A 21,002-nucleotide genomic window follows, 5' to 3' on the forward strand; every position below is an offset into this window, starting at 1 on the left:
AGTCCCCAATTACGATTAATTTTGAGTCACAAAAATAGTGTCACCCTGTGTGCAGCCCATAGTTTCGGACTATTCTCCAACAGAGAGCAACTTTTTACGAATTGATGTTGAGTTCCGTGTGATGGTTTTTGTCTTAGCTATCAAGCCACACATTTTCTTGAGTCTCAGCAGAGAATGTTAATGGAATGAGAAGGAGCAAATGTTAAATAAATTTTTTTCGAGTACTAACAGAGAATGTTAATGGAACATTCTCTGCATATACATACATATTTGAAGTAAAAAGAAGAAGAAAAAATAACAAACAATTAAAATAACAAACAATTAGAATTAATAAAATAAAAAATAACAAACAATTAAACAAAATTAATTGTGGTTTTGTTAATTTGGACGAAGATGAAAAACTAGAACACCGCGTGACCGATTGACCTTGAACTCACGGAATATACATACATACATACATACACACATGTTTATGTTGAGAGATGACGTGTTTACGTATTGAGAAGTTGCGCAGGAGTTGAGCTATTCCCAAAAATGTTACTATCTGCTCGAAATGTTTAATATTCGGAATTTATGCATATTACAAAGGTGTAAAGAAATAAAGGGTGATTACATTGGAGGTACTTTTACCAATAGATTTTTTTTGATAGATCAGGCGAGACTATTGTCAAACTTTTTTCAGTATTCATTGAAATTGCATCATGGAAACGCCTGAACAACGTTTACAAATCGTACACTTTTATTACGAAAATCGACGCTCTGTGACGCTCAGGCCAACTTATGGTGTTCTGCTTTGAGGCCCATTTTTGGCTTAATGGCTACGTCAAAAAGCAAAATCACCGTATTTGGGTTGAAGAGCACCCGGAACCATTCAAGAACAGCCATTACATCTATTGAAATCAACCGTTTGGTTAGGCCTATGGGCTAGAAGAATCATCGGACAATATTTCTTCAGAGGCTGGCGCCAATGTAACACTGAATGGCGGACGCTATCGCGCCATGATAAACGATTTTTTTGATGCTGGAAATTGAAGCCCGTGATTTCCACAACGATTGGTTCCAACAAGACGGCGGTACTTGCCTTACAGCCTTACAGCGTTAAACAATAGTTTTAATACGTCGTTGCTTCGGTGAGCAATTTATCTTTCATCTCGGGCCAGTGGATTGGCCAACAACATCGTGCGTTATCACACTTTTGGACTTTTATTTGTGAGGGTTAGTAAAGTCTTATTCACGAGATACCAACCGAATTCCTCCAGCGATTCATTCAAAATTGGAATTTGCGGATGTCCGCATTACGGCGCAGTTGCGGCCAACTTTTGATTATCTTTAAAAAATAAATATCATGAATGATTCTATCCAAAAATAACAAAGACTGCCCAATCATTTTGAATTTTCGTTGTTTTATTTCGAACTAAAATCAGATACCTCTAAATTGATTACCATTTACATATCTTACCGAAGAAGTCGCGCGATGGGGCGAAATCGTATTTATTGTCCCATTCGTTTATTATATGGAATATTTTACTTACCTTCTAGTATTTTTCTAAAAATTCTAATTAGATACGGTTTTAATATTAAAAAAACTGTACTTTCATTTAATTTGCTGAAATACAGGGCGTTAAAAATAATGTAGAGTATTTATCGAGGTAAAATAGTTTGGATCAAAAGAAACAGTCAAATTTTAACAAATATGTAACGGCTTTTAAGATATAGCTGATATTCTTTTTTTACAATAGCTTCTTTGTTACTTGAATATTCTTATCATAGATCACTGATGTTTTGTGAAATTATTTTTGTTGAATTTGAATAAAATGCCCATGCAATAATGGAGTTGTTGTTGTTTTAACAGCATAGTTAGCCCTGTCAGTGTAAGTATATCATCAGTCGTCTTCGTCTAGCTCATCTAGGGGTAGGCCCAGGAAACATGCTGTTTCGACAGGTTGGGTCCAGAGGGAGAGGGGGGTTAGATGAGTCTGATTGAGGGGGCATGTGAAGAGGTGGTTAGTGTCGTGCGGGGTACCTTCACATGCCGGACATGTGTTTGGTATGTCGGGGTCGATTCTGGATAAGTAGGAGTTTAACCTGCTACAATATCCAGAACGTAATTGTGCCAATGTTACACGAGTCTCACGGGGAAGCTGGAGCTCTTCATCTGCAATAGGTGGTGGTTGGACTCCGATTACGGCATTCACAGGACGGGAGTTCATGAAGGTGGTAACGGTCTCCCGGTGAATGTCGTTTATTGACTGTCTAAATACTGTCCGGTCCAGTAGGTTTCGGTGAAACCTGCAATAATGGAGTCTGGACATTAGACAAAAGGTTTTTACACATGTGGATGTTTATTGCAGTCGATAGGTTTCTAGGTGCTGTTGTTTTACCAAACCGATTAACGGGCGCTGTTTGCCTAAACTTACTGCAAAACACTCAGATTGATTTTTTGGACGACATTCCTTTCGACTTACAAAAGCAACAAATGTGGTTCTAGCACCATAGGTCTCCAGCTTTCTTGATTCCATTTAGAGAGACGTTCACCAAACTTTTCCACGCAGATGGATAGGAAGTGGTGGACCTGTGTTGTGGCCTGAAAGATGGCCTGATTTAAACACTCCAGATCTCGTTTTTGAGGATATTTGAGAATATAAGTTTATGGTAATCCTGTAAATAGTCTTGAAGAGCTGCAGCTACGAATTAATGAAAAATACCAACAAATCCGAACCCCTGAGGATATTTTGTTTTTAGTAAGAGTTCGAATATCCCTCACACAAAGATTTCGTGGTTGGAAATGAAATGAGGTCACTTTGAACATCTTACGTAATTTGGGTTGTCGTTTTTGTTTTGTTTGCTTATATATATATATATATAGATAATTGGCGCGTACACCCTTTTTGGGTGTTTGGCCGAGCGCCTTCTCCTATTTGTGGAGGGCGTCTTGATGTTGTGCCATCAATAACAATAGACTTCTTTTTTGTGGCCCATACTTACTTAGCAGCTCTTGATAGTTCGCATATCGGCTCACTCATTCTTACTTAAATAAAATCGCAAGAATATCCATTTAATGTAATTAATTGTAATTAATTTATTGAGTACCTCTTTTTAAGACATCTAATGTGATGTATGTATGTATGTTCATCTATGTAATGTATGGGCGTTGACTTTTTATTTCAATATATTTATTTTATTTGTTCTTTAGTTTTTTCTTTTAATTTTCTGCAAAAGTTACATTCATAAAACGTTTAATGAAAATGCAATGCACACATACACAGACATATTCGTGCTTATCGGCTATTGTTAAATGCTGTCACTGTTACTTCGCTTTTACAAAATATTCACTTCAGTTCAAAAACATTTTCCTTAAAAACAAATTAACTTCAGCCAAACAGAGTTTTAAATAATTTCGTTATCATTTAAGTTTTTTTTCTCTCCAGCTAACAATTGTACAATTACAGTAAATCAATTCGCCAAGCAAATCAGTGGATGCAACATATAATATTTATTTAAACTAAATTTCTTTAAACTATAAAGAATTTGAACAAAAATTAATAATTATTTAATTCCTCGATTTATTTTTCCCTCTTCAATTAACTCTAAGAGCTTAAAACACTAATCAATTAATTTAGTTACATTGAGTATATGCATATGTATTGTTGTATGTATATAGACTACGAGCTCATTAAAACTGCATGGCATGTTGCAGGTTCCTAGCAATCATGTTGCACACACACCCACACCCACACCCACAAACGCATGCAACTCATTTGTGTGCTGTATACGGATGTGCGATCATTGTATTTAAAATTTTTTCACATTTATAATATATTTTAATTTTCATATTTAATTATTATACCTTTATTACCATTTTTTCTTTTTTTATGCTTTGTTTTCAATTTTCTCATTTTGTTGGTAATTATGTGTTTTTTGATTTTTTTTTCAAATATTCAATATTTCGTTCTTGTCGCTAAAATGTCTTAAAATTTAAACAATTACTTTAACGTAAATAAATTCCCAAGCACAGGACTATCACATTGGAATCCGACGCACCAGCAGATACTCGGAGAACTGTTGCCCTTCGACGCCGCCACCGGTGCTCGCCTCGATGGTGAAGCCGGCATTAAGTAGGCGTGTCAGCACCTGTACCGAGTTCAACTTGCAGTAGCCGTTCAATGGAAAGCGTATGATTTGCCTCCAGTCGCCTTGGTTCCACGACACTCCACTGCGGGTGGTCTGTGTAGCCTGATTGGCCTCGGGAAAGACTTCGTCGAGGAGTGAACGCTCCGCGGACAACATAATGCGCTCTCCCAGATCGGGTGATATATGCAATGCGACCACTTCGTAATTATATTCTGGCGAAGAATTTGTGCGTGGACTGCTTTTGATCCGCGCTGGTGGTGTTGGTGGTGCCACTAGATAATTACCGTTACGCACACGATCCTTGCGCATGCTCTCCAGTTGCTTGATCATCGCTGTGGGCCCAAGCGGAAGGAGGAGAGAGAAAATGGAGAGCAACAAGAAAATGTGTAAATAAATAAAGTATTTCAAATAGATTTCAGGCGATTTTGCAAATTCGGTAGTGAAGTTTAATTAAAAAAAAGGTTAATATATTTTATGAACACGAAATTTCTGAGAAGTTTTTGATTTCACTCTCTCGGTTTTTCAAGAATACATGCGAGTCTGTCAAAGGAGTTTTAGCAAACGCATTCTCGAAAAATTGTACGTTCTATTGCTTGAAAGTCTATTTAAATTTACTCCAATATTAAAATTGTGTATGAAGAAAATATTTCTCATTCACTTTCAAATAAATTCATCTACACTTGCTTACACTAACCGCTTAAAATAGTTAGTTTAAGAGTTAAAGAATGATAATTAATGGGATTGTTTTCAGAACATTGTTCCAGCTTTTAAATCAATCTCACATGACCATATTCTTAGAGAAAAGTTAGAAAGAGTTATTTTTTCATGCACATCACAATTTTAATGCGAGACCGGGAATGGGTGGGGAGTGAAAAAAATTGCTTTTGCTTATCTCATTTCATGCACATAAAGCAGTCTTTTATACGGAAGAAAATGCTCAACATCGTGTGCAAAAAAATAGTCAACTTATATTTTACTATACTTTAATTAAATCGGCTATAAAATTGCATACTTAGAAGTTTTATTAAGATTCTGATTAGAAAGTTGAACATTTTGGATGAGGATTTTTGGAAATTTGTTAAATTTTTGTCAATTTTGTATTTGATTTAAAAATTTTTTGTTATACAATGAACAATGTTTTTATAAAAAATGAACGAAAAAGGTTTAGCATAAAAAATATTGCAAACATTGTAAAAAAATAAATTGCCTTAATTATGTGACCACATGTGTACATACACTTATATACCTATGAGTAATTCAAATTGAATACTTACGTTCCACTTCAAAGTAACGCGCCTCTTCGAGCAGCAGTTCGAGATCGGGAAAATCCTCGGCGATCAAAAGTCTTGAGTTTCTCATGAAGTTCAATACGTGTCGGAACATGCCGCCATCGCGGTCAATGAAATAGTGCTGCTTCAACGAGTCCAACACAATCGGTATGGTGCCGTTGAATAGTTTCGCCAACTTCGAATCTGGATACTTGGTGAGCGTTTCTAGTGAGCTGGTATAAATTGTGCCACCCACATCGATGTGCACGGGCGCAGTATACCGTGAAGCAGCCGCCACGCAAGGAATGCCGGTGATGGGCTTGTGATTGGCATGCAAATAGGAACTGGCGCTAGCGGCGGAAGTGCTACCGGGCGCGCTGGATGCACCACCGCCTACGCTGGTCGGCAACCCAATGGGTGGCACCGATGAACTTGCGGGCGGTGTCGGCGTGGGCGAGGAAGAATTCGAGATCGTCGGTGAGACAGTTGGTGAAGCGCTGTGCCGTGAAGAGAGAGAGGGAGAGTAATGGAATTTAGATTTTGCACAAAATTTTGCTATTTGTTGACTTACCTTATTTTAATATCGCCCCTGGCAAAGATGCGCCCCGTCGATGATAGATCGCGCGGCTCGAGCGATTTTGTATCTCTTTCGCGTTCGCGGTCCATGTCGCATTTTTTTCTGCAAAAAGGAAATGGAATTCATTTTAGTTGAGAAATTTGTGTATTAAAATTTACGAATAATATTTAAAAATTCACCAAAAACAAAGCGACCGCCTACAGCAGTAAATTTGTTCTGCATATTCATTTTAATCGAAGTCGAGCGCATACAAATAAACTATCTCATATCGGCAATAAGTTTGTTAGGAACTTTTGCCTGAAAACTTGAGAAACTGATTGGCGCGCTATTCACATGCGATTTGGCATTTTTTCCTTTTCCTTTTCTTTTGAAATTGCGCCACCCTCTGCTACCTCCACTTCAGCGCACACAATCCCGCCACATATTTTCCCTTACTCACTTATTTTGTTCCCAGCGCGGTGTGTAGTGGGACACACCGGCCTTGTGGCATTCGCGCGTAGGTTCTGCTGAACGAAATGCCACGGTGCCAAAACAAAAAAAAAAAAATAAAAAAGCATAGTCACAACAACACAGCCGCTAACGTTGCAACAACACTGAGTGAGTTATAGTAAGCAGCGGTGGGGTTCCATTTTTTCACCCGCTGGCCATATGTTACTGCCGCTCACGAGGTCTTCGTGTGTTGCTTTGAGCGGCAAAGGTTTCAGTGTGGGTCGCCATGTGCACTTTTGATTTGTTTTACATTTATGTGAGGGCATGAGCGTCTTACTTTTCTTCTTTTCCTTTGATTTGCTTTTGTATACGAGTATATGCATTTGAAGTTATGTAAATCAGGGGCACAGTGGGACATTTGCTTCAAAATATAAAATGAAAGTAGGACGAAGGAGGGAATTCAAGGTTCTGTCCTTAATATTTATTTCTTCTTACAAAGTTATGTTGTTGTTGGAATTCTTACGATAATGATAAATTATTCGCAATTTTTGTTTCTAAAGGGTTTTCCAATAAGAGGTGTTATTTTGATATTAAAAAAAAAAATGCTATTTTTTAATATAAATGATCGGATGTTTATTTCATTATAAAGAGGAAGGTATGAAAATAACATCGGGCAAATGACTACCACGGCCACGCTTACAGGACAATATCCTTTTCATGAAATTTTCCACAACCGAATTGCAAAGTGGCTGCCCTATGTCCTCGATAGCCTCACGAATTTCATCTTTGAGATCTTGAATCGACCCTGGGCTGTTAGCGTAGACCTTCTCTTTCACGTCGCCCCAAAGAAAAAAGTCACAAGGTGTTAAATCACAAGATCTCGGTGGCCAATTGTGATTACCTCTTTGAGAGATAACACGGTCCGGAAACTTTTCCCGTAAAAGATCAATTGTTTCGTTGCTTGTGTGGCATGTAGCGCAGTCTTGTTGAAAATAAACGTTGTCCAGATCAATACTTGGATGGTATTGATCCGACCATAGAATATCGTTAATCATCTCTCGATAGCGCAATCCTATTCAAAATAAGACCTGTTATTGGAAAACCCTTTATTTATGTATAAATAAAAACGATAGAAAAAGATTTTTTTAGGTTTTGGTATCTCGACAGGAAATGTAAGGCCTACGGCTTCTATGCTGTACAGTTGTAGGTCCCTCCATTTATAGGAAGAAAGAAAGTCGGATGCAATAAGAAAGAAGAATAAGCGTGTCCAAACATGATAATTGATGTCCGCTTCAAAAAAGGGGGAAAAGAAATCCATTATTTTCTTCTCGGCATCTGGCTGTAGTGATCGATATAGGTATCGTAAAGTATCGATCAAACAATTTGAAGTTGAAGCTCGTTGTCAAAGTGAAATTTCACACTTAAAATCCCTTTTTTCCGTTTTTTGCTTGTTCCTTTCAGTTTTGAGTCACAAGGAGTTAACAATGGAAGTTAACAAAGAGAAAATTCGATACATTTTACAGTTTTTTTACTTTGACAAAGGCGAAAATACAAGTCAGCACGCTGAAATTGTGCAGGGTGTTTAAGGTGCCGATACTGTAACATCTAATTACGTGCAATTTTGGTTTCCTCGATTCCGTTCAGGCAGTTTTGATGTTAAAGAAAATGCCAATAATGTCGAAAATGTCGATAAAATCACGGAAATAACAGAAGTTGATCGTAGCACCGCCCAGGAGCTAAAGATCGATCTTGAAACAGTTTTAAACCATTTGCGCAAAATAAAAAAAAAATAATTTGGTGTCTCGCTCGCAGCGGTGCACGAAGTTTTGGGCATGGAACGAGTTGATATACGTCTTGTGCCGAGAATGCTAAATTTGTTGTAAAAACCATCAAATTGCTACGACTTATGGAACATTTCCATGGTAGGCCATGGGTCTACGAATGTGTTATGATATTGAAACGAATCAGCGATCGTTGGATTAAATGCAAGTATTCTGAATTTCAGGGAATGCAAGCCAGGTTTTTGGAAACCATTTCTTCGGAGAGCAGACCAAACCAGATGACATTTTGTACAAAGGGCTTAGAGATGAGTAGTTATGGAATGCGCTGGAAAGACCAGGGGGATGTGGATTTTGCTACACTCAGTGTTTTTTGAACTTAGTCAAAATCGTATAAGCGCCTACCGCGCCAATCAAGAAGAAGAATAAGTTATGGAATGAGGGAGCTTCTTTTATGTCGGACAACATAATTGGCCTACTTGGTCGCAGAGCAATCGCTGTAAAAATATTTATAGTATGCCGTCGAACGCAATCTAGCCTAGATCAGCACTATTTTAAACAATGCATTTTGACCTAACAATTTCGGAACACTAACATATACATACATAACAAATATATTAATAGCAATATTATGGTAACTTACCAAAGAAATATGTAGACTTGCACTAAAAGAGAGCATTTAACTATTGAACCTTAATTAAAAGGAACTCTAAAGCAATTTGCAGGTACTTGAACAGACAAACAACAGATTTACAACATTACCAGACTGTTATTTATTGTCGTAAACATAGAAGAATATGAACACTTGCATCCTTCAATTATTTATATTTGAATATATGTACATACATGCATACATACATACGCACATACATATGCCTTGCACATTCATAGTGATATTTGCTTTATTCATAAGTGGAATTTGTCCCATCAACAAGACCGAAATAAACAAAAAAAATATATTAGCAGAAATAGGCTCCCCAAAACTCGAAGGCAACCCACAAAATTTAGTTACGGAAATCAGGCGAAAAACTTTGCCAAAGTCAAAAGAAAACTGTAACAAATGGCTTCAAGCGAATTGCAGTTGTTGTTGTACGTCAAAGATTGCATGCGTTTACTTTTAAGTGTGTGTATGTGTGTGTAGCCCAAAGCAAAATCGGCGTTTTAGTGATGGCAAGCTTGGCCGTTGAAGGAGTGTGCGAATTACATATGAACACACACAAACACATACATATATCTGCAAGTCTATATGTATGTATAAGCAGCAGAAAGCGAAAAAGCTTGTTTGTGATACACTGCCGCATGGCACGCTAAACGTCGTTTGTTGTCTGCCGGTCGAATAGAATGCTGCCGGAATGCTTAGAATGCCCGTAATAAACCATCAAATGAAAAGGACAATATTTTCCGCAATTATATGTACACAAAAGAAAAGATTTAGTGCATATTTTAAATGTTCAATTTAGCAAAAGTTATTGTGTTTTTGCGCAGTTTGAAAAAAATGTAGGGCAAACTATTTTGGTGTATCAACAGGTTTCGTATGCGTGCGGAATTTTAGAGCCATTTTCCAAAAGGCAATTTTCTGTAAAGTTTCATGTTTAGATGCGTTTTTTCATAAATACATATGTTTCCTGGGAATAGTTAGCTTTTTATCGAAAATAATATCAACACTATTCGATATTACATGCCACATGCATTTATCAGAAAAACATAAATATTGAAATTATTTAAATCTCAAGTTTGCCTCCAACAGAGTAGGCAACTGAAAAGTGAAGTTCTTTCTGGGTGAACAAAGGTTTTAATCTTTACGTTATTCTTCCTGGTTGTCCCAGTACATGCCGCAGAAGCTAAGTCCCCGCAGCATTGCAGAAGGCGGCTGGGTGAGTTTCGGCTAAAAGGTTATTCAAATTAGGCATTGAAGTTGCTTCGCTACTTCGTAGTTTTCAGTTTTGCTCTTACAACTAGAGTTGGGTATTTCCCGAGAAAATCCCAATCTCGAGAATCGGGATTTCCCGAAATAACGAAAATTTCAATTCTCGAGATGCGGGATTTCCCGAATAATTTTTGAGATTTCTCGAGAATTCTCGAAAATTCGGGAAAAATTCCAAAAAATTAAAAAAAAAAATCTAAAACCAGTGTAAGAGCAATGAATTTCATAAAATATTATTTTTATTTATTTTTATTAAAGTATAAATTACATAAAAAAATATTTGAAAATATTACTATTTCAATTATTGCAAACAAAAAAGTGAAACAAAAATAATTACAAAAAAATTCAAAACAAAAATAATTCAATATTATACTTATTAAAATAGGGGAAAAAAGTGATTGTAAACATTATTTCCCAAAATGGTGTTTTAAAAAACACAGACTGTCAATGGCTTCGTCTGACAATCGCGTACGCTTTTTGGACACAAAATTACCCGCTGTAGAAAAATTCCTCTCATTTTGAGTCGATGTTGGCCCTGATCAGTCTTTCAACATTTTGTGTTTTCTCTCCAGTTTTTTCATATAGTTTTAGCTCGTTTCTAAGCGACGAAAACATCTGGTTCGCCGCATGCTGCGCAATGTCTGCTTTCGGTTTTGAGCATTGCTGAACGTATTTTTCAAGCTGTTTCGCCATATCTTCTTCATCGACGTTGTTGGTTGCAAATACGTCATCATCGTCAGAACTAGACACTGCTTGGTCTTCTTGAATGCTCGTAGAAAATAGACGAACCAAGTAGTTTTCGGCTTCTTTTATCAATTTTGTTTAAGAACAGGTGTGGAAAAATTCAGATTGGTCACTAGAGCTGTTAACTGGATCGTGTAAATATTTAAAGGCCGATAACAAACGGCTAGATCTACGAGCTGTTAAGTTTTTTTTAGGCTGGATAAGAATTCATTGCCCAATTCGGTGTGCTGATTCTCCAATTTTGTGAACAAAAATTTGAGAATAGAATCCGCAGCAAGTAAGTTCACATTTTGGCGACTAAGTGCTTCTACAGCAACACGTATAGGTTTAAGAGCATTTATGATATCCTCGCAATACTTTTCTTCTCCGTCAGTAGTGGCCATAAAATTTAAATTAAGAGTGTCGAGCGCCTTACGAACATGCTTGCTGATGCAAATGTATCTGGCCAGCATAGTTTCCAGGCTATTCCAACGTGTTTTGCAATCCAACAGCAAGAAAAGCTCTTTCTTTTCGACCTCTTTAACATAATTCTGCAAGATGGCATTCCGTACAGGCGAGTTCTTGAATTTCAAAACTATCTTGCGAACCTTTTTTACGATTTCAAATGCAGACTTTATAGTGACCGTCTTGTCAGCAACAAATACGATATTGTCGTCCTCGTCATCGGAAGCGTTTTCCGCATTAATGTCGGAAAATGAAGTACTGGCTGCATTGTTTTCATTTTCATCGGAGCCTCTATCATCCGAATCGTCTCCATCGCTTACGTCACTATCGTATATCCTGTTTGCGACTTTTCGTTTCTGGTACATTACCTCCATGACCGCCAAATGTATGCCGTGATTGTAGCAAATCTGTTGATCCGCTGGTGATAGTCTCCCAAATTTGATCATGACACTGGCACCATCACTTGTAATAGCCACGATGTCGGACTGTAGTTTTATATTGAGGTCTGAAAGCTTTGCATTTACGAGCTCATATACTTTTTCAGCGGGACATGATTCCTGAATGCGAACCAGGCCAAGGTTGTCAGATTGTCCATCGTCATAATATATATGGATGTTCATGTAACGTCGGTTTCGCACGCTTGCCCACTCGTCGATGCTCAAGCTGAACTTACGCTGTGCAGATTTAAAATTTTCAATTTTGATCTTCAAATCGCTTTTTATTTTTGTGCAGTACTTCATAACCAAACCCAGAACAGCTTTGTGACACTTTGGAAGATGAAATCCTAAGCGGCTGTTACTATTACGAATGAACTCACTTTTTGTTATCGCGTTTATTGGAATTCCATCTTCTTCAGCCAATTTTGCAACAATTTGTTCAAGCGATTCAGGCGAGGAAGAAGTATTGAAAAAGTTGTGAAGAGTTCGGGTCTTCTTGGCTGGTGGCTGTTCTTTTGGAGCCTCATGTTCCCTTCGCTTCATGTTGTGTATCCTCTCCATGTGACGGTGAAGTCCAGATGTTGACGATGACTTGCATTTAATGATTTTATTGCATTTCAAATATGTTGCTTCGTCGTCAAATCGCTTGAAAAGCTGCCACACTTGGTCGTATTCGTATTCTGAACTCATGATTTTTAATGCTAAAAATTCAAAATTTGTTTTAAATTTTGTTTTTTAAAGGAAGTAACTAACCGGTACTCACAGTCAACGATACGTCGATTCAAAACTTAAAAATAAGTAATATTTGGACCACAAAATATTTTATTATACGGTGTATAATTTATACTTAATCAGGTACCACAAAATGAAATGCACCCGCTCACTACAAAAAATAAATTTACAAACGTCGTCTGTGCAGTCTGCGAACAAATTGAAATTGCTTGACTATTTTCAAAGCATTTCTAATTGCTTAACTGCTGCTACATAAAACTAAACTTCATTAGCTTGATGTTACAGTGCTTTCCCTCGACATAGCATAGCAACGCATCTAGCATTTACTCTGTAGTCACCCTAAAACAAAAAAAAACAAACAAACAAACAAATGGAACAGTTATACTGTTGTGGCTTTTCGCATAGCAATTGAAACTATGGTGTGAATTGTATGTGAATCTGCGAAACAGTATGTAGTGTGTGATTCTTTGTAACATAATGGCCGTTACAGTTTGGTGTTTCCAGGTATTAATCATATGTATGTGTATTCTTTTACTTTTGAAAGAATTGTTTTTTCTCTTAATATTTGACAACAAAAATTAAAAAAAAAAATGGATTTCTCGAGAAATCTTGAAACATTCTCGAGATTCGGGATTTCCCGAAATGCTAAAAATTTCAATTCTCGAGATTCGGGATGGAAAAATATCGAGAATTTCTCGAGAATTCCCGTCGGGAAATTCCCGAAACCCAACTCTACTTACAACTGCACTGAACTTGAACAGATGAGTAGTAGAACAGCTACCGCGAATCCCGCGATCAACCGACATGTATGACATTTTTTAAAAGAAAAAAGTTTGAGAGTTTAGGAACTACAATAATAATAATTTTAAGTTGTATTCAACAACCTAAAGAAAAGAGTAATTGGCGCGTACACTTCTCTTAGGTATTTGTTCAGCCAAACCTCCTCTTATTTTTCCATTTTTTTTATGAGAAGCTTTTTCATGGCGGAAATACTCTCGAAGGTTAGCCATTGCCTGTCGAGGGGCGACCGCTATCAGAAACAACTTTTTCTAACGAACCTTCACTACATAATTTGTTGGTTATGGTAATTTCGGACAAAAACTGTGTTAGGTAATAGCTAACTTCACCGTGCTTTCTTCCTGTCCACTTTTTAAATCGGGTATTAGTCCCGCTGCTCATCTACCCTACTGCTCAGAGTTCCATCTTGTTTGCCAAAGTGTGAGCGTTTGAATTCTAAGGTCGGAGAAGCATGGTCCTGGAATTCCTGAGATTATTGCCTCCCACCTCCCTTTGCGCTCTTGTACTAGAAGATCTATATAGTTGGCTCCGCTGATCACTAAGACTACTGCTTCTGTATGAAGAAGCCACTTTGAGAGCGCAGGTGCGCTGCACAGATTATAAAGTATTTCGCTGGAATTTTACCCTTAGCGAATCTTTACCTTTACCTTACTGCCTACTACATAGCACTTACTATTTTACTTAAATGTCTCTATTGCTTTTTCCAACCAATTTCTGGTTACCGAACCCGAGCCCACTGAATGGCAGTCACACCTCTAAGAAAGGTTAATAATTTTACTGTAGCAAATGAGGAGTAGGAATTGTGGCCTTAATCCTCCGAAGTATTTTCTCATTTTCCGTTTTCCCCAGTAAAACCTTAAACTAATGGAGCGATCAGACACTGAAGTTAGAAAATGATGAATAGTGGCAAAACAACAGCGCTTAGTGAAATGAGATGCGCGCCAACAAGAGGACACTCGCGCAACTAAAATACCAAAATGGTTGTACTGTACGAAATCTGGAGCAGTTACATCAGCATGCTGCTGCTGCTACTATGAAGATAGCGCAGTTACTGCTGTTTTTGATATCCTCACTTTTGCTGCAGGCAAAGGCAGCCAGCTGAATTTTGTTTTGCCAAGCAAATCCAAGCGTCGAATTAATCTCAATTCTTCTTCCTCTTCTGGCTTGATTCTCCGCAGCATCGTGACGAAAAATGTGAAAAGCTCGAATTTCCTGCAGGCGCTTTAGCCGGAATTAGTGCAATGCATAGAGGAGCACACATGTGCATGCACGAAGATACATGCACACGAATATGCTGGAATACACAAGGAAATACGCAAAGCTAATGTGGTAACAAAATTCTCAGTAAGCCACTACTTGGCGGCCTCTTATGGCGAACAAGATAACACATACACAAGTATAACTTACATACATAATAACAATGCAACCACAGCTGAACTATTACCACTCCAAAAGTACACTTATATACAAATGTCATATGCTAAAAGCTCGTAAAGCTAGTGCTATAGTGGAAGAGCCAGTATTAGAGTCGAAGTCGAGACAAAATCTGAATCGAAACTGTAGCTGGAGTTGGAGTAGTTGGAGCGGCAAGCAGCGCCTGTTCAATTACTAGCAAGTAATCTGGCATAACAGCATCACAAACTCTCACATTGCTGCCTCTGGCTGTGTGAGTATAGTCCCTATGGCGGCGTATTTCGTTCGTATCCTTATACTCGTAGCTGCCCGCTCATACCTCACTCATGGCGCTTCAAGTCAAAAAAAAAAAAAAAAAATTAAAAAAAAATAGGAGAAAACTACCCTTTCCTCTGTATGCTTGTGTTTGACTAAGAGTATATGTATGTTTGTGTTTGTGTTTAAAAGATATTGCATATGCATACTCACATTAGCATGTGTGTGCGTGTGTGAGTGTATGCAAACGTCTGTGCCTTACTGTACGTAGAAAAAGTTTTTCAGGCATAAACCTTATCTCAATTTTAAACCGCCCTCAGAGGTTTTGTGCTTTGCCTCGGTTCAGCTGAAGCCAAAGCCGAGACCGCAGCAGCGTAAGAATTCCCCATATATGTACATACAAATGTACATTTGCACACAATCTTACAAGCACTCAAGCACACGCGTACCAATACGCTTAAATAGCAGCAAAAGCCAGCAGCGGCAGAATGAAAGTATAATATCATGGCAGGGAGAGGTGAGAGATAAAACAAATGTATGAAAAGTACCTACAAGCGGATTTGTTTGAAATAACTCAAGTCAGGATGTATTTTCGTATCTTAAATGCAAAAGCATATACATACAAACATGCATATGTATGTAAAATTTTACTACCCAATTGGAAATCTTGTCTGCGTAGAAAGAGAATCAAAAAGAGAACCGTAAAATATAAAAATGTCTTTTTCCTTCCGGATTTAAAATAAATTATAATTATATATATATATATATATATATGTATATATAAGTTAAGTTAAGCATAGCTTGGTAAGTTTGGGGACTGGCTTGACTAAAAAAATTATAAATGTCTCTGACATTACATTTCGTAAAAGAAGCTTGGGCAAAGGTGCAAATGGAAGCCATAAAAAACTATTTCCAAAAAGCAGGGCTTAACAACAATGGAAATATGTTAACTGCGCGAAGATGACTTGCCGCTAGCATCGCTGGCTTCGTTATTTGAGTTGCCATGAACAGAAAATTTAGATGTCGAGTTGGATTTTGTTACCGATGAAAGCAAAGAAACTATTGACGATCTAAGTACTAGCACTGAGAGTATTACCGAAGAATCTAATGAAATTTTCTCAAATGAAACGGCTTTGAATGCAATTTGAAACTTAAAGTGATTTGCCAGCGATAATTTTACTGCTTTCGAATTGTTAAATAAAAAATAGTTTAAAAAAACTAAAAAACACCCTTTTATTGCTAATCGAACTAAAAAGTTGAAAATAAATTTTAATGACAAAGGGACCTATAATGAAGTAATAGCAAATCGACCGATCAGTCATAGAAAAACTACCTCAGAACAGAATTATAACAAAAATTAAGATACAAATAGAGTTAAAAGCGTGGGATGCTTGATATAGTAAATATTACAATCATTCTATTGGCAACTACCTATGTACAGAAGGTTATGAAAGTGAAGCAAAATGCATTAAAATTTATTTTCTACTTTTTAGTTCGATTAGCAATAAAAGGGTGTTTTTTAGTTTTTTTAAACTATTTTTTATTTTCTACTTTTTAGTTCGATTAGCAAAAAAGCGTGTTTTTTCGTTTTTTTTTTAAACTATTTTTTATTATGAATGAAAATTATTGATATCATTGCAGTCAGTATATAAATGATTCGATATATTCGTGTTATATTTAATTCCTTTCTTATCGACTGTGAGTCTAAAGCTATGCAGTTATCGGCTGTGATAAAGAAGTAATCGGGATGAAGAACTTATTTCGTGGAGGGAGCCTGAGAAACTGATTTACAAGAATAAATAAACATTTTTCGTTTTACAATCAAATTCACCTTACTTTTTGCCCACAGTAAAAAAAAGAAAACATTAAGTAAAATTAAGCTCAAAGATTCCGTTACATACATACATACATACATACATACATACATACATACATACAACCCGAGCTAATAAAAGTGTTTTAAAAAGATGCAAAGCCAAAGCCAATCTAATATATCTAGTTTTAAGTAGTTTATTGGCTCACATTTAATATAATATTTTTCTATTTTCGTTATTATTTTGATATATACGCATTTTGGTTTTTTATAAAAAAAAAATCAATTAATTAAAAAATTCAAAAGTTTTCAAATAAGCTACCCCTTGAGCGGACAAAAGCTTCACTGTGTATATATACTCCCTGGGACCAAAAAGAAACAACTTTCAATAACTGAAATCAAAACAGTAATAAATGCATAGAGAGAATCTCACCTGGCCTATTTCGCAGACTGTCTCATTTTATTCTTAGCCAATCCTTTAAATTATCATTATTCTCAATCTGAAACTATTCGGTGAAAGTTACTAAATATTTATTACTCCCACAAGTCGCACATAAACAGAGCAAATAACTGAAACAAATCTCGACCAGCCGCAATGATTGCACAAAAAAGTTGCATCTTTGAACAAAAATTAGCTTTATATCAAAGTATTAATAGCGCTTTTTATAAGAAGTTATCAATGTCCATAACTTTTTTTATTAAAAAACAAACATATAATAGAGCCGATTGCTACATTAAGAATATACTTCCCAGTTGGGTATGTGTCTGGTCGCATGTGTATATTTGTTGCACTGCTTCCGACTCCTAACTTCGCTGTTCGACGCTTGCAGCTTGATGTTCTTATGAAATATCGTTTTGTCCTCCCACAATAATCAAAACATCAAGTTCATAGTGCAGGCAGGGCGACAGAGTAAAGTTGTGCGGAACCGGAAAGTAAAGTTAGGAGTGAGGCAAGGCGTTGGCGACGGCAGCGGCATCGTCTCGTTGTCGTTGAAACAGAAAAACTGCACTGAGAAATTATCGCCAGAGGGGTCAACGGGGGAGTGCGCACACTGAAAGGCGATGAGCAGTGGATTAAGCATGCGCTTAAATGGGTTAAATAAATTTTTTAATACAATTTGAAGTACAGATATAATATTTAGTAACTTTTGACGCAGAGAAGCCTAAGAGTTACTGAAAGAACGTTTTAACTAGCAACAATTTTAAGGGGTTAGGAGTAGTCCGAAATTTTAAAAAAATTGGTTTGTATAATATCTTTTAAATATTGTGTGAAAAATTTGAGTAAATCTGACAAATATTTTTCGAGTTATTCAACAATTAACAAAGGGCGCTCGGGCGCTCCGGAGCGGAAACTTAAAACTTTAAATGCGTTTTTCTCAAAACTATGTTTTTTTGAACTAGTGATCAGTTTAACTTAAAAACCACTTGGTAGATTTCAATAAAATTTATACTGCTTTTGAAAAACGTAAAAAACTCGTGCCTGATCGTAGGATTTTTTTTTGTCAAAAATATCGATTTTTTTAAACAACTAAGGTCGCCATATTTTTTATTGAAAAAAAAATCGAACAGGCACAATATTTTTTATTAAAAACTAATTTCTCTTGTCCGATTGATTTTAGATGAATTTCCAAGGACTTGTGATGATCAGTGCAAGGGACTTCTGGAGAAACGGGCTCCAAACAAACAGCGATAACTTTTACAATTATTGTTATTTTGTTTTTTTGAAATTTTGCTAAAGTCAAGTCAAAACATGACGTATTAATGCTATGCTTTTGTTTTTGTAAAATAAAGCAATTATTGATAATCATAATTTTTTCAGGCCTCTGACTACCCCTAACCCTTTAAGGGACTCCGTGGGTATCGCTTTAGAGTGAATAAATCATGACATTCAGGATGTAACGTAATAGGCAGTTAGTCTAAAGGAAGATGGAAAGGGGCCCTTTAGAAGTACTTAACTGTCTACACTAGACCCAATGAGATTCGCCTAAAGATTGAGAAGCGTCTAAAGATATTAGAAATCACTTAGTCAGTCAATATTTTTTATTCTTATATGTCTGGCCGAGCTCCTCTTTTTATGGTGTGCGTCTCGAAGTAATTCCACAAATGGAAAGAGCAACAGTTTTATGTCGCCTTTGAACGGCAGATGAGAATGATTGCTTTTTCATGTCAGTATTGCCTGTTGTTGCGACGGTTAACGAGAAAAAGTGAACAACGAGCCAAGGGCCAATCGAAAAAATCAATCTAATCTACTCGGCTGTGCGGTCATTTGCTATAGAGTCTCTGTAATATATAGGAAAACTGGGTATACCTTAACATATTGAAAAGAACTTTCTCATGGAGAGAACTTCATTAAAAAGGCCTTGACTATAGAGAACGAATTGAAAATTTTCAATCTTTTCGAAGCCGCACTTATGTTTGTTAAGACGTAAAGGAGGTTTCTCGGAAACAGCTATACCGATTAGGATACACCTTTTCCAAAACTTTATAAATATTTATTTCTGAGTAATTAAGTAAAGGTTTTTTCTTAGCGGACAGGAACTGTTTGAAAAAGATTCAAAAGCTGCAGATTTAGAACAGCCCGAAGCTCAGAAATCAAAGCTACTTGTATATTTCGCTTAGTTAACAAAGTCGGCATCATTTTGCAAAAGGATTATCAACAAGAAGCTCACTGATTTTTTCAAAAATGTTTCATTTTGTGTAACCGCAGCGAACTCAACTTTTGGATCTTTTTGTTTTGTGGCGGTGAGGTAGGGTGTAAAACGTCTTCGCACTTACAGTGACCGACGTCTGCTGCTCTGAGAGGCGTACCACTAAAACAATACCTCCTCTTCCTGTCCTGTTTGTTTCCTCTGCCTCGGAACTAAGGCAGCATTTCTTCGAAGACAGATAATATCCATATAGGCGTTCTGATAAAGACTGCCTCTTCTGCTCTCCCTGTGTCCAGGTCGCCAGTTTTTTTTTTTTTTTTGGCGGTGAGGTAGGGTTCAAAATGCCTTCGCACTTACAGTAACCGTCGTCTACTGCGTCGAATGGTGTAGCCACTAAAACAATCCCTCCCCATTCCTTCCCGGATGTTTCCTCTGCCCCGGGACTACGGTAGTATTTCATCGTAGGCAGAGGAGATCCAAGTAGGCGTTCTGTTCAGAAAGAAGCCTTTTCTACTCCCCCTGCGTCCAGGGTCGCCAATTTTGGAGCCAGCACCACGCTATCGGCTCATCTTCTACTCAGGTAGGATGGATGTATGTATATTGATCATCTCTATCCATGTCAAATTTCTTGGCACGTAGGATGCGCTCCACGTACGTGTCAATAAATTGCCAGCTTTCTGCACTTTCGACCATTTTTGGATGATGTTGTCTGCTTTTAAGGGGCCTAGCCTATCTTCTATTGCTTTGCGCTCTGATGTCCACCTCTCACATTTGAAAAATGTGTGATCAGCATCGTCAATGGGTGCATCTCCGTAGATGCATTCAGCAGTTTCTGCTTTCCCTATTTTGTTGAGGTATTTATAAAAGTACCCATGTCCAGATAGCATCTGGGTGATGTAATAGTTCACCTCACCGAATTTCCTGTCATACCATTTATCTATGTTTGGTATCAGTCTCTTTGTCCATTTTCCTTTCGCCTCTGACGCCCAGCGCTCTTGCCATATTTGGAGTGTGCGTGCTCGAGCTTGTTGCCTTCTGGTATTTGTGCGGTCGCATGTGTGGTCGTCTGTGTCATTTGTCTCGCTCTTTTTGAGGTCCCATAGTTCTTTTCGTTCCCTCGCTAGGAGATCTATGGGTATCGTACCGCTAATGATAAGTACTGCTGCTTCCGATACCGTGCGGTAAGCTGAGGCAACGCGGAGGGCAGCAGTTCTTTGGGCCTTGGCAAGAATCTTCCGACGACATTCTGATTTGAGTGTGTCCGCCCATACTTCACAGCCGTATAGCAAGATGGATATCGTTGTGTCCATGAGCAGCTTCCGCCTGCTTGCGATGGGGCCTCCGATATTAGCCATTAATCGTGATAAGTTTGTGATTATTTTGGCAGATTTTTCAGCAGCGTGTTGGATTTGTGCCCAGTAAGTCAGCTTGTTGTCAAGTCTGATGCCCAGGTATTTCACCACTTTTGAAGTCCTTATATTCTCCGTGTAGACTGGCATTATTACTTCTAGAGGTATGCGCGCCCTCGTAAGTAGAATTAGTTCCGTCTTTTCCGGAGCCAAGCTAAGGTCGTGCGAGTCGAGCCATGTCTTGATTCTTATCAACGTCTGT

At 37.5% G+C, this 21,002-nt stretch overlaps 1 protein-coding gene across 2 annotated transcripts in view; it reads right to left on the bottom strand.

The window, feature by feature from the left end:
- Window positions 1-3,095: 3,095 nt before the first annotated feature.
- LOC128867644 (BTB/POZ domain-containing protein Tiwaz) overlaps window positions 3,096-21,002 on the bottom strand; it is a 146,037-nt gene continuing 128,130 nt past the window's right edge. For both annotated transcript variants that reach the window (XM_054109065.1, XM_054109066.1), the window contains exons 4-6: window positions 5,971-6,078; window positions 5,406-5,896; window positions 3,096-4,463 (exon numbers count right to left, since the gene is read on the bottom strand). In XM_054109065.1, the coding sequence (XP_053965040.1) occupies window positions 4,021-4,463; window positions 5,406-5,896; window positions 5,971-6,078 (1,042 nt within the window). In that variant the 3' untranslated portion in view covers window positions 3,096-4,020. The remainder of the gene's footprint in view (window positions 4,464-5,405; window positions 5,897-5,970; window positions 6,079-21,002) is intronic.

Source organism: Anastrepha ludens, chromosome 6, assembly GCF_028408465.1.
Source record: "Anastrepha ludens isolate Willacy chromosome 6, idAnaLude1.1, whole genome shotgun sequence".
Lineage (NCBI taxonomy): Eukaryota > Metazoa > Arthropoda > Insecta > Diptera > Tephritidae > Anastrepha > Anastrepha ludens.